At 34.7% G+C, this 13,923-nt stretch overlaps 1 protein-coding gene across 1 annotated transcript in view; it reads right to left on the reverse strand.

Moving 5' to 3' along the window:
• FGF7 (fibroblast growth factor 7) overlaps nt 1-9,897 on the reverse strand; it is a 29,165-nt gene extending 19,268 nt beyond the window's left edge. Inside the window, exons 1-2 of the mRNA XM_067305820.1 lie at nt 9,725-9,897; nt 8,618-8,856 (exon numbers count right to left, since the gene is read on the reverse strand). Of these exons, the coding sequence (XP_067161921.1) occupies nt 8,618-8,856; nt 9,725-9,789 (304 nt within the window). The 5' untranslated portion in view covers nt 9,790-9,897. The remainder of the gene's footprint in view (nt 1-8,617; nt 8,857-9,724) is intronic.
• Nucleotides 9,898-13,923: the final 4,026 nt, after the last annotated feature.

Raw genomic sequence — 13,923 nt, forward strand, 5'->3', positions numbered from 1 at the left:
ATGGTGCAATTGGAGTTGCTCTTGTTGGTGAAAGTTGCACTTTCCAGCTGTATTAGTACTCACTGCAGTCTCTAGAATTAAGTAATCTTTTCTGTTTTTCTTCAGAGTTTCTGTCAGGGAGTAAAGCTTTTGTTTTTATAAGGTCTTTTGTGGCAGAAGCTACAACAGGAATGGATGGTACTGGTTCATTCTCTGCTGTGTGCTACCTTCCTCCTCTGAGTTAGCTACGTCAGCATTCACTCCCAAATCTGTACGCTCAGTGGCTAGCTAGAGAGCCTGAACATTGTCCCTCTGAGTTTGTGTAGACCACTCAAAAGGTAAATCTGTCATGGTAATGCAAATGGTATGGCATGCGTTGTCCAAGAAGCCAGAAAGCTCTTTTAGTGGACATTTCTGTGCACCTGATAAGCACAAAAAACTTTACATTTACCGCTACATTGCTTACAGCTGTGCATACAAATAGCCTACAAAATTATGACACCAATTCATCTGAGCAACTACGGGACTTCAGCACAGCACAGCTACACATGCCACTGTGTTAAGAGTTGATGCAAGTTGTGAATTTTTTTCCTAATATCTCCTGCTCTAGATAATATGCATGTTCATGTATAATCATTTCTGTCATTAACAATCATAAAGTTCTTCATTTAGACATATTTACTGTACACAGTCACTTCTGTTTGACTGAAATGTCAAATCACATCTGACATTTAAAGGTCATAATAAAAAAAAACCCTTGCAAATTAGCACAGATTATTAATGAATATGTGATTCCTGTTAGTGGGGATTTTTTTTTCCTTTTTTTGGAAGACATTGCCTTCTAGCTAGACAAGCATCAAACTTTCCAAGTATCAGAATGACTTGAGGACAAGTCTGATCAGCTTCTTTTTATAGTCTATAGCACCTCCCAGTGTCTATTAGCATACTTAAAATAAAGCAAGACAGTTTACCAAAAATGGAAGTAAGATAAGGCATATGTATTATTAAGGGTTGAAATAGTAATGTTAGGAGACTCCATCAAAAAACAAACAAACAAAAAAACCCCAAACAGCTAATGGGAGTATTTGAAAAATGTTTTGATGGTGGAGATGAATGGTGATTGTTACTTCCCCCTATTTTAGAAGTTCTTGTAGTTATAAGTTCTACGGCATGAGCGTGCTACCTGTGTTTTCATTTATGATTTTGCGTTGATCTGTTGATGTCCTGACTGTGATGAATTTTGAAAAGCAGCAACTTTTCAAAAACCAGTGTTTTTAATGAAACGTCTGGATTCTTTTGTCGTTTCAGCCTGTAGTTTTTAATTTGAATTGTTAGATTCCCACTATAACTTTGAATTTAAAAGAGCTAATCCCCAGTTGCAATAAGTTGAATTTACTGCTGTTAACTGGCATACATGGATTTACTTGGCTGGTTGTCTGATTCAGCCTGTTTAGAATATTGTGGTCTTCTGCTGATAAATTGTGCAGGTATTAGATTCATGTCCTAGGCAGCATGTGAACGTTGTAAAGAAATCCTGTTAGAATTTGATCCTCATCTTGTTCTTTGTTTCAAAAGCTAAATAATAATCAAGAGTGCATGTTGATTGCATTGGTATTTTTATTGCCTTTTTTGTGTTTTCATGAAGTTGTTGGACACATCTGTGAATATCTGTTTCCAACTTTTCAACACCAATTGTTACAAAGAATTTTTTCCATTTGTATAAATGATGTCAGTGTTATGAAAGTTTTAAAGTGTGACAATCCAGTGCTATAACTGTTAACCTCTATTATGTTATTGTCATAGGAATTTTCACTGTTAACTTTTTCTTAATAATGTTTCTAAATTACATACACCAGAAGGCTAACTTGACCTTTACATCAGCTCATATCCAGAATTAAAAATTAAAAGTAAAGTCAAAGGTCAAAAAAGACAATTGAAATACCGTTGCCAAATATAGTCATAGACAGTCAATTATGCAATGAAAGCAGTGTGCCACCCAAGAAGAGTAACAGCCTTCATTTGGCTAAACAGATTCTGTTTTGATGAGGAAAATGTTCCAAAATATACTACTAGTTGATAAGTCTTGCAGTGTGGAACAGTATAATTACATGTTTTAGGATGTCTTGGTGTTCATGAACTTTAAGGAGGGTGCAAGGGAAAAAAGGGCTTTGCTCAGTACTCTAAGATCCTAGAAATCTAAAAAAATCACTTTCAGATACTCAAACAATACAGAAAGCTGGAAGCTGCAAAGAGGAAAATCTGGATTTTGTTTTTGTTTTGCAAGAAAGACTGCTTTAGAAATTAAATATTCTATCAAATTACTGAAAATTCTGTTTACTAGTATGGAAAATTGCTTCTTTGAGATTCATTTAAGCTCTGTGTTCTGTCCAGCTCCTCCCTCTAGTTATTTTAGTTTGCAATTAGTATTCCATAATAAAAGTATTTACTGTCTATAACATTACTACACAATTCATTTGTAGGTTTGGAGATTTCTTCACTAATAACTTTTACAGCTCTTTACACAGAGGCAAATAATTCTCCTTTATAGACGCACAGAGAGTTTGAAAATTTTTCCCAAAGTCTGTAAGCAAATTGCTTAAAAATTTGGATTAGCCTCAAGTCTCTTGAGTCTCAGGTCTCACTTCAGCACATTTTCTTCAGGATGGAGCAATAACATGCTTAATGATACAATACTGAATTTTGTTTACATTCAGAAATTATAAACAATGAGGAGAAAAAAAGCTGTGTGGGTGATGGGTCTGTAATTTATCTTTTTAAACAAAAATATCCATTAACTGCTTCTGCAGTTAGTTGATGGTTCCATAAAAATGTAACATTTTACATTTCTGATAAATCTCAATATTAAGAGATTTGGAAAAAAACTGCAGAGTTGCAACCAAATTACAAGGGTATATTAAGGTCAAGTGCATCAGTTTAGCTATGTAGACTCATCCTAAATGTTTTTCACTACTCGCATTGCTCTTAGCTCATCCCCCAGTTTTGAAGCATGCACAGACGCGTATGGCCCAGTTGGTGTATGTTAGCTTGGGAAGCAGCTGACTGTGCCTGAGCCCAGAGGTTCGGTTCTCCCCTCGCACAGCTTAGGCACTCCTGCAGTGCTCAGAGTGAGAGAAAGTGAGTGTAAACTGCTACTGTTCTGATTTGCTAGTACTTTACACTTGTTTTTCAGCTGTTAAGTACCATAGAATAGACAAGGTGATGACAATTCAGGAAGCTAATTCAGAAGTAATGGACAGTTTTTCCTCGGTTTTGTGGCACACCTGTCATCTTGTGTCAGCTGAATCCTGATCTGGACATTGATACATGAGCTCTGAAGAATCTTGCTGCAATGATTCAAGATTTTACTCCCACCTTTCTTCTCCTCACTTCCTCCAAAGGGTGCTCTTATCAAAAAGTCAGCTGAAGCTGGCAGCCAGCCATACCTCAGCTGCTGCTGCTAACTGCATCTTTGCTAAAACCCATCTTCAGCAGCAGTTGATGGTGAAAAGCTAGGATTTGTGGTGAGGTATAGACTAAGGTGTAGGTATAGAGTCTCTTCTGCCTGTGCAGACATAGGGAGGGTAATTACCGCCAGGGCTACACAAAGAACTAGAGGGAAGCAAGGAGTAGGGAAAGTATGTTATCTATAGATCTGATTAATTAATCTCATTAGGAGAGAATACTATCCCTGGCACTGTAAGTTAAGTTTCCAGAGGAAATACATATATCGTCATTAAATGAAACCCCTTTCTGGTATAATAAAAGATTAGCAGAGTAATAATGTGAAGCAAAAGTATGTCAAGGTTTATCTTCCACTTAGGCCAGCACATTGGTTGAACCAACAAACCTTGGAAAAATCAGGGATGCAGTTACAAAGACAGACTTTCTATTTGGTTGGAGTGCACATAATCCTTAACTGAATCTGGATGACTGCTTCTGAAGCTATTGAGAGAAATTTGCTGGGCGTGCTGACAAGCCTGTCTTGAAATATATTTTATGATTTTTAGATATCGAATCTTTTGTTTCTTTATGCAATATATATTTAAATAACAAAAATAAAATTTGGTATAATGGCATGGCATGCATATCCCAATGTCTGTTTTATCGTAAAAAGTATATATGAAATGCTATTGAAGATCACTTTGATTTCTAAGTGGGTTTGAGTATTTAACTGCTTAAATGCATTTAAAACGTATTTTGTCATCAGTTTAGGGTCTAGGTTTGAACAAAACTGAGTTAGAGTTCATTTAATGATGCTGAAAACTGAATTGTTGGATTTTGATGAAAATAGAAAAAATTTCCCCATGTAAAATGTGTTCCTATTTGTACCAATATATCAGCAGACTGTCTTTTCTTTCTTTTCTTTTTTTCCTCTTCTTTTTATGTTTTTGGCTTCCTCCACTGAAAAAAAGGAGGAAATAGGCACTTTCTGGGTTTAGAGCACACATGGAATATGATAGGATCAGACATGTTAGGACTCAGGTTCCGGGAAGGCTTTTCAGTAACTAAGAGGCCCTTTGAAGTCTTTAAAATGAGATTCCAAAGGCAACAGAGCGTGGAAAGTCCTAAAGCATCATCCAGTTGTAGTTGTAAATCCTCTGGATAGAGTCAAAATAAACTCTGGTTTTGGCCTTTTCTTTTTTTCTGTACAAAACCAAATAAATCTGGCAAAATTCATAAACATAAAACTGAAATGAAAGAAAACCTGAGCAGTAATAGAGAGACTTGCTTTTCATCAAAGATGGAGAGTTAACAAATTGCCAGATTATCGCCATCATCTGCTCAGTCACTCTCACTTTTTAATCATGAATTCTGTGAGTCTGGTTTGTGTGCCCACTTGGATTATTTTAAATGAACTAGATAGAAAAATCATTTTTGAATTAAAGAAGCAAATAATCTATGCTTGGATAAGGTATAATAAATGATTGTCAAAGAGAAAAATGTTTTATAAATAATTATAAATTGTACTGGATGGTCTTGTGTCTCTTGGCTGTTTCCTGATGCTTACTTTAGCTTTTCAGTATGTGGCTCTCAGTTTTCACTCTGCATTTTAGTTTTCAGACTGAAAAGCAGAGCTGTTTCTGTCAGGTCTCTGCTTGGTGGAAATCACTGTCCTCTGATTTGCTTAGTTCACTATTGAGTTATCTGCATTACATCCACAAGAAGGCTCTACTGGTTACTGAACTATGCACGGAATAAATGTTCTTTGAGTACCTAACAAGGTCATCGCTATTATAGATAGGATTCAACAATTTTCTTGCAATGATGTGGTATGCAAATATTTCTTGAAGTAAGCAGTTAAATTTTAATGCATTTTGAAACCAGTGAATGATAAATACAGATAGATTAATTATGATTTGTGAGTAAAGATTTGGTTAAGTACTTAATTTGGTCATGGAATTTCAATCCACATATATTTAATATGGTGGATTTTGCATCAATATCTTAATGACAGTGTTATAGCTTCCTATTTCACCTGTTGCTCTTATAGGACTTGTATAAAAATATATATTTTTTAATTTTGTAACTTACTACAGAAGTTAGACTGCAGAAGTCTACTGCAGAGATCCTGTTCCCTGCTGTCTTTACATTCTTATATTTGTAGTCTTGACTGATGAGGAGATCCATGTATTTTGGCACTTGCCAACGTTACAGTGTAGAATAATGATGTTATCATAATTCCAGAGACATTTCAAATTGTGAAGATGATTGCACTACACAGTGTTCGTGCTTCACAATTCATGAGCTGGAAACAATTTATTGATTTTGCAAGACTGTCAATGCAGCTTCTTTTATTAAGTTAACTTATGATGGTTAAAAATATGAAATTTTTCTTTATTTCATTTGAGTATCTTATGTTAGTGATTCAAAAGGCAAAGGGATTCCTTTTCTCACACCTGTAACAAGGTAAAGGATCATGGAAACAGGATATTTTATTATTTATAGAAGCATCTCCACTTAATATAAGAGTAGAAGTTGGGCTTTCCTCTGTGAAAGGTAGAGAACTTGTTAATTGTTTTTGTATTATTATGATAGTGTATAAATGGACAGTTAGAATAAAGTATGAAGATACTTCTCAGAGCAACATTTTTGACAGCTGTTGATTAATTTGGCTACAGCTGTTCTGGGATTCCATCCTGAGAAACAGGTCTTATTTACCATTTACCAACTTAAAAATTTCAGAACTGGAAATCACAGAACAGGAATGTTTAAACACACAAATTAATCCATCTTGGTAATGCATATAATTTTTAAATTATGCTTTTCAGAGACCCTGGATAAAAATAGCCTGTTGAGTCTTCTAGTGTAAAAAAAAATTGTTTGGGGAAAGCAAATTAGTGCAGTCTTTTTTTCTGTCATATACTTTAAAAGTGTGGTATAGGGCCATAAACACATCGTCAAGAAGGCTTTTTACATATTCTGTTGAGTAGAGAGTATGATAAAAAAATAAGTCTTACAATATTAAATTTCTGTATTTTTCAGAAAATGTTATCAGTGTTCAGACTTTTCCAGTCCCCTTCATCTATATTTCCCTATTCTACTTATCCAACAGAAGCATTCACATAATTATTTCCTAGTGTGCAGTAAATAAATTACAATGAGAGACTTTAATATGGTGGGAGACTTCCCACATACTTTAGTTAAATACAGTAGAGACATCTCAGCACATCATAGCGCATCTCGGTTACCAGATAAACCATTCAAGTTGTGATTCTTTTTCTCCTGATAACCATTATATTTACCAAAAAAGAGATTAAAGGTTTGTTGGTTTTTTTTTCAGTATAAATGTTTAATGAATCAAGGTAATAGTCCTGTAATTTGTAGTAGTTTATTGCCATCAGTAAATCTTCATAAAGCGTTCAGAAAACTCTACAAGAAAATAGACTGCCTTTAGCACAAGATGACCTGATATCCTCTAATGGTTTCACTACAGAACATTTCAGGGTATCATTAGTGTGCTTCAGCAGCATGGAATCCTGCAGAGAATTGAGAGTCTTTACTTGAATTTGAAATATTGCTAAATTACTAACCAAGTCCTTAGTTAAGTGGCATGGGACCACAAAAAGCAAATTTATATAATTATTTAGCTCTATATGTTGTCGTAATCTCTTTAAAATACTTCTTTGTAAATAATAACAGAAAAAGTGGGTAAAATCGATATTCATTTCTCTGCAAAAAAAAATAAGAAGAAACTATTTCAACAGTAACAGTTTTTCCATTGATTTCTATGGGAGCAACATTTCACTTCTAGAATAAAGACCTATAGGGCTAGTTTAGCAATGTCCTCCTGAAACTCAATGAGACTCTTGAATATGGACCAAATTTATCTGGCCTCTGGCCATGTGATACCTTTCAGAGCATTATGGTTTTGCAGAATATAGTGTGGGAAGAAAGCAGACCTATAGAAACAAATTTTGAAAGAAACGGTAACTTCAGTCAATGAAGTTTTAGCCATGCAAGATGCCACATACTTAGTGCAGTCATGAAGTAGAGCAATAAATTATGAAGGCTAGGCACTAGCTAGGCACTTAGTATTGAAAAGTGCTGTTTTTGTGGAAAATAAGCGGTCATCTTCAGTTGAAAGCTGAAACACATTAACAGTTCTTGAAGTATGTTTTTTTTTGTTTTTTTTTCTGTTATATAAAGCACAATAATCTGTGCAACATATATTAAAATGGCGTTTAATTGCATCCTTGGACAGATATTTGTCCTTTCAGTTGACTGTAAACACTAGACCAGAATGTCTCTGGCCCTTTTTCCTTCTCATTTTGTTTTAAAGTATGAAATATAATCCTATGCTTTTTTTCTGTTATATTTTTAAAAATTAATGTAGTCTTTTAAAGGAGATGTGATATTTCTCCAGACATACAGCATATTTGTGATAACATAAAAGCTAAATTGGCAAAAATAGTGAATGTAAAAGTGATGCCTTCAAGTAGTTACAAATGAAAGTTATACAGGTATACATGTGGAAAATATATTCTAGAACAATGATTCTTTTGCCAGTTCAAAAATTGTATTTGGTAGAACTTAGCAAAATTTTATATGTCCATTCTCTCTAGATGAGTCACCTTTTTGGAAGAAAAAGGAGAGAATATTTTTTCCATCATCATGATCATTGTAATAATGAACTGCAGAAACTATAATAGATTTTGTTCCTGGCTTGGCAAAATATCTAAAAGATTTTGCAAGACGGTTTACATAATTCTTTCCATTGAACTTTCTAGTATTGCATATGTTTCAATTGTTAACTCAAACATACCAAACTTGTAGGTAGTTTGTGGAATATATAAATGTGGTTTAATGTTTCTTAAGTATTTTATGAGCAGAATTTGTGGTTATGCATTTTCATACTTACAACCTTAATTCACTTGTTAAAATAGGCTCTCTGTTTGCTAATAGTTACCAGCTGTAACTAATACATTAGCAGATCTACAATGTAGTATTTAAAATGACGCATTTCAAAATCAATAACAAATGTCCCACTGTAGGATTAATTGGAAAACTTGTCTTATACAATGGTCAGTACGCTATACAAATTCTTTTGAAATTACTGTAAGTCAAGGGATAGGAAACAATAATGCGTGATTTTCTAAAAACTTAGAAGACAAATAGCAAAAGCAAAGATATTACTTACTGTAGTTGTTGTTTGCTTCTCTTGTCCCTTTTACTTTGCCTCGCTTATCAATCCTCATATACCACTGAGTTCGACAGAAAAGTCTTCTCACTCTTACATCCCCCCCTTCCATATAATCATAGCTTCTGGTATGTCGCTCAGGGCTGGAACAGTTCACATTTGTAGCCATTTGCTCTGGAGTCATGTCATTGCAAGCTAAAGATATAGTGCCCATTAGAAAGATAATGTAAAAGTATGATCTGTAGAGCAAAATTGGCAGGATCCATGTCAGTATCCATTTGTGCATTATAGTGCAGTGTTCTGGGTGTTCATGAACAACATAATGAAAATTAAATCTCAAGTAGACTGTTGCTCTTAGGTCACCGACCTGCCTTCTGTCTTTATGAGTTACAGATTGATTTAAATGAGATTGTTCCCTCTTCTAGAATTCTGATCCTTATTCCTTAATAGTTAATGGTGAAATGGAAGAGCTTCTTAAATATCTTTTCAGTCAAAATATCCTTTAAAGACACAAGTTATAAAAACCTTTGTTGCTGTGACCTTCTGTACTACTTGAATTTGCTGCTTGCACTGAAAGTAAAAGATCTGTGAGAAAAGTTGCATGTATAAGTCTTTATGATCAGTTGTTACAAATGTGCAAGAATATATTAAACTATTGAAATGTACCAAACATAAATGTATAACATGCTAAGCTGATTTTTAAAAATATGCAAATGTATATACAACAGATATCTTTATAAAGCTTTTTGCATAAACAGACATTTAAACTGATTGTAAACATACTTCTGTCTTCAGTTCAGTTATAAGTCCTTCCAAAAAACCCCTACCAATTCAGCTGAACTATGTTCTCATGCACTGAAAAATACTGCTGATTACTTCATACATATATCTTCACTATTAGCCACATTTTATCGGAGAACATTTCTCTAGTCCAAATTTCAAGACAGACCACGTAGTCTTATCCCTTCCTCTTTATGCCTACATTTTTCAGTTTATTAATAGAAAAATTACTCAATACTTTTTTAGCATCTAACATCTAGAAATCAAGATAAAAGCTATTAGCTATTAGTAACTGTTGAATGTTCTTGTAAAGGACAGATAACTTACTTGTTTCTGTTGATAACAGCTGGATACCCAAGTATTCCATTTCTGTTTTCTGCGTTTTGCAACATGAGACACTCTACTGTAGCTACAAACTTTCTCAGCTCAGAGAGACTCCACCAGAATGATAATTGTTTCCATAAATCAAGACGCTAGAGAGGTGGTGTGTATGTGCTTATGCGTGCGCGTGCATGTGTGTGTTGAGCCTGTTGTTCAGTCCTTTTCGATAAATACCTTTGCTGACCTCACTTGGAAGCAATTAGAATTTAACCAGTCAGCTGTCAGTTGAATCCACGAACAAAAATAAAAGGAGACTTGTGTTGTATAGTGTCCAATGGTCATCAGAGGGAGCTATGTACATAGTTTATACTTTAAATCTCCAAGAATCTACTTTGTAAAAACATATTTTCTATGGTGTGTAGATAGAGTTGCTTCACATACCAGTTAGAGTTTCTGTTCTTTGATTTTAAGTCAGTATTTTTCTCTTCTTAGAAAAAATCTTTCTTCTCTCTTTCACACACACACACTTATCTCTGTTTTCTTTCAAATCTTTTTTGCAGTTTGATAGATTCATATGCTGCTTACTGCCTTTCTGATGGATAAATGAAACATGTGGGTCCATTATGTACTGTGGAGAGGGCGTGCTGTGGTCATTATAGATTGTGTGGCATATTTGTGTATCATAGACTTGTAAAAGAGGAACAACTGCACAGAAAATCGCTGAGATTTTTATTTAATCAGCCACTAGGGGAAAATAAGAATGTGTATTTGGATGTTTCAGAGTCTGACATTCAAGCACAACTTTTATCAGCATGAAGGAAAAAAAGAACTACTAGGGAACAGTCTTCCTTAGCATATGTAGATATTAGGTCCTGAAACTCGCAACATGAGAATGAAAAGTTAGAGCAATGCAAGTAAAACCTATTTATTGCACACTGAACAATGGATGACCAGCAGGCTTAAATGGCAGAGGATCAAAGTAATGGCTAAATATGCTGGGTTTTCTGCCGCTATATGCTCATTTTCAGCTGTGGCACCAGCCTGGCATCCAAAGTCTGTGTTCCATTTCAGCCTTAAAAGATTCTGTTGGTATTCTGATGAATGTATTTGTAAAACATATGGAAACTCTGGTTTTCTATAAGGAGTAGATGTATCAAGAACCTGTAGTTGTCTATAACTGGTATTATAATGTAGTTTGCCTTTTCCTGTTTTTTCTCCCACCCCCACTCCTCACTCTTTGTAGAAATAGGAACAGTTACTTCTTAAAACTTGATTGAAACAAACTGTAGAGGTAGTTAAAAATCATAGGGAGTACATATGTGCCACCTTGTGGTAAGGGGGACATAGTAAATTAGTTTTTTTCACTGAAATGTTCCAAAATGAGCATCAAAGGTGTATGACACCAGGAGATCTTATATTACTCGATCTTTCCTGTACACAAGCACAGAGAATGAGTCATTTCCTTCCTTAAAGTCCTCGACTTCTTCCTCAGAGCTTGCTTGGATTAATCCCATTTGTCACTTACTTTGTCTTTTTTTTGAACCATTTTCCCTCAAAGTCCAAAGGTGATCAACTTTCCTTCTCATTATCTCCATTTCAGCCTATTAGGCAGTTTTCCATGTTCTGTGATTCAACTAAAATTTCCTAATTCAGCAAAGAGCTTGATATATACACCTCTTACGATATGGAAGAGGTGGCACTGTGTGCCTTTCAGAGGTTGGATGCCTCCAGTAGATACAGAAGGAAGTGGATCTCATTAAGGCTAACCCCTGTAAACTGTGATCACTGCTGTTCCCAATTTAGCTTGTACCTTGTCAACCCATGACCGCTATTCTGGCCAGAAGTGGGAACTGAAAGGACTTACTGCAGTTGCACTTTTGCCAGTACATTTGTTGTTTGTATCAGTATGATCTCAGATCCATTCCACAGCCTGAATTCAGAATGATAGCAATTTAAAAAAAATCTGTGGTGTTCAGAAGGCTTATGTATTTGTATTATAAAGAAAGCAGTCAAGGATAAAATGTAATCTGTGTTTTACTCCTCAAAGTAGGATGCAAGCAGAAATATTTTTGTAAATATTTTGGGTCTTTTATGAGCAGTAACAACTTTCACTTTTAGATCCATACTTTTTAAATTTTTCTTTCTCTTTGCTAACTCACTGTTTCTTTTTCTGACTGTTTGGGGGGGGGGGGGAATACATACCTGAAGTTTCAGTTTCAGAAAGCTGGAGCTACTTGTGTCCAGGCATAGGCATGTATTTCTCCTGGCTTTGCAAAATAAATCATTTGCTGTAAGTATGTTTTGAAGTGGTGCTTCAGTTCAGATCTTTATGAAGTTTTGTAAAAGCAGTTTAAATAAGGCACTAGCTGTAAGTTTGGTCAGTGAGCAATGCAGTTAATCTTCAATTACTGCTAACTTTCATGTCCTCTTATTATCTAATTATAGAATAAATTTTTCCAAAATGTTTTTACTGTAGTATTATTTAATCATGCAGTTTTATGTCTTACTGTACAAGTACAACTGCATGTTTTTTTTAATGAAAGAATGCCATCTTGATCTGCATATGCAAGTCAGGATTTCTCACATAAATCCCAGGTCCCTTGAATGGTTCAGCCCACTTCTGTTCAGGACAAGCATAATTAATTCCTCTCTCAAACTGACCTATTTTAGTTTTATGGAAGATCATGTAGTTGACTTGAGCTGCACTTCTTCCTCTATCTTCTTACAAACATGCATGCCCAGGACTTTGCAAATCAAATCCCAAGCAATTCTTTAATAAAATAGAGAAATTGTTCCCCTAAAATGCTAGAAATTTTGTGTTTCTTTGGCAAAATGCATTTGAAGAAATGTGTTAAGACATCATGACCACATGAAACATGAAAACTTAGAGAAATGCATAAAATCCACACACTTTAAGCCATCCTTTAATGTTTAACTAAATCTGCTCCCTTTTTTACAGTAATCCTTGTTTTGGTTCCTGCCTGCTAATTGGCAGGCAGTTGTCCACAGCACTGCTGCAGTGCATGGCCTGAAAAGACAGAAAATGAACGCCAACCACTTTGGTTCCAGTTACGAGGATTGTGCCCAGGCCTCCAATTCAAATAGAAACAGCATGATAAACTTTTATCTCTCTTCACTCACCTGGGAAGCTACTTTTTCTCCTTTTAGAGGCAAACGTTTTTCCTAGCAATTTTCAAAATGAATCCCTGAAACATCATTAATTTATATTTGTTTGCTCCATTATTCATCCAGAACATGTCAAGCTGATTTAAATCTACAGGAAAATTGGAATGGGATGCAGGAGATATTAAGAAAAAAATTATTATCAAATAATTTACAAATACATAACAATTTTTTTTTATTAATTAACTCCAGCAAATTATTTGTATGTAACTTATTTTAGGAAACATAAAGGCTGGGAATACCTTGCCTCAATCAGTAATAAGTTTAAAAGGTAAAGGCATCCCAGCTTATTTCCCTAGGAGGATGAAACACCATGATACTGACTTTTGAAGGAGATAGAATCCCACACTGCTTTATTCTGTCTATCTAAAGATGAACCCTCTGGGAGTCAGATAAATCCCTCCTTTCTCAATGTAGCTTGCATAGTATATGGTTGTGATAGGTCTCCTTGCTATTAATAGCTTGATAAACCATGCTGTCAGTCAGCTTCAGGGAATCCTTCCACTTGTGATGACATCAGGACACTTAGAGTGCCATTAACACAGTGTAAGATGTAGCAGAACTGAACTGTAACAGTAACTTTTTGGTGAAGGTGGAAAGATTTAAAAACTGAGATGATAAACTATTGAAGAGAAAAGTTTGGTTTATCTATTACCAGGTATGAACTTGGGAAAGCCTATATTTCTTATGTGACTAGCACATTTGTATTCAAGTTTTACTTTTACCAGAATACTTATGATGTAGTGATTTCTTCTGCCTGATTTTAAATATATTTTATTTCTTTCATTTTAAGATATGCAGTATCTTTTTGTAGACACAGCTGATTGGATAAGAATTAATTTAAGACTTAGATTCCTAGAACTTTGTCAAAAAATCTTTTTAAAAACATTGCTAAAAATATTATTCCCATGAGTTTACCTCATATTATTAAGTCTTCAATTAGTAGTAATAAATATGAAATAGTCTTCAAGCTCTGCTTTTATCTCTGAGTATAGCTATTCACAGATTTGAATATTGCATAT

Source organism: Apteryx mantelli, chromosome 15, assembly GCF_036417845.1.
Source record: "Apteryx mantelli isolate bAptMan1 chromosome 15, bAptMan1.hap1, whole genome shotgun sequence".
NCBI lineage: Eukaryota > Metazoa > Chordata > Aves > Apterygiformes > Apterygidae > Apteryx > Apteryx mantelli.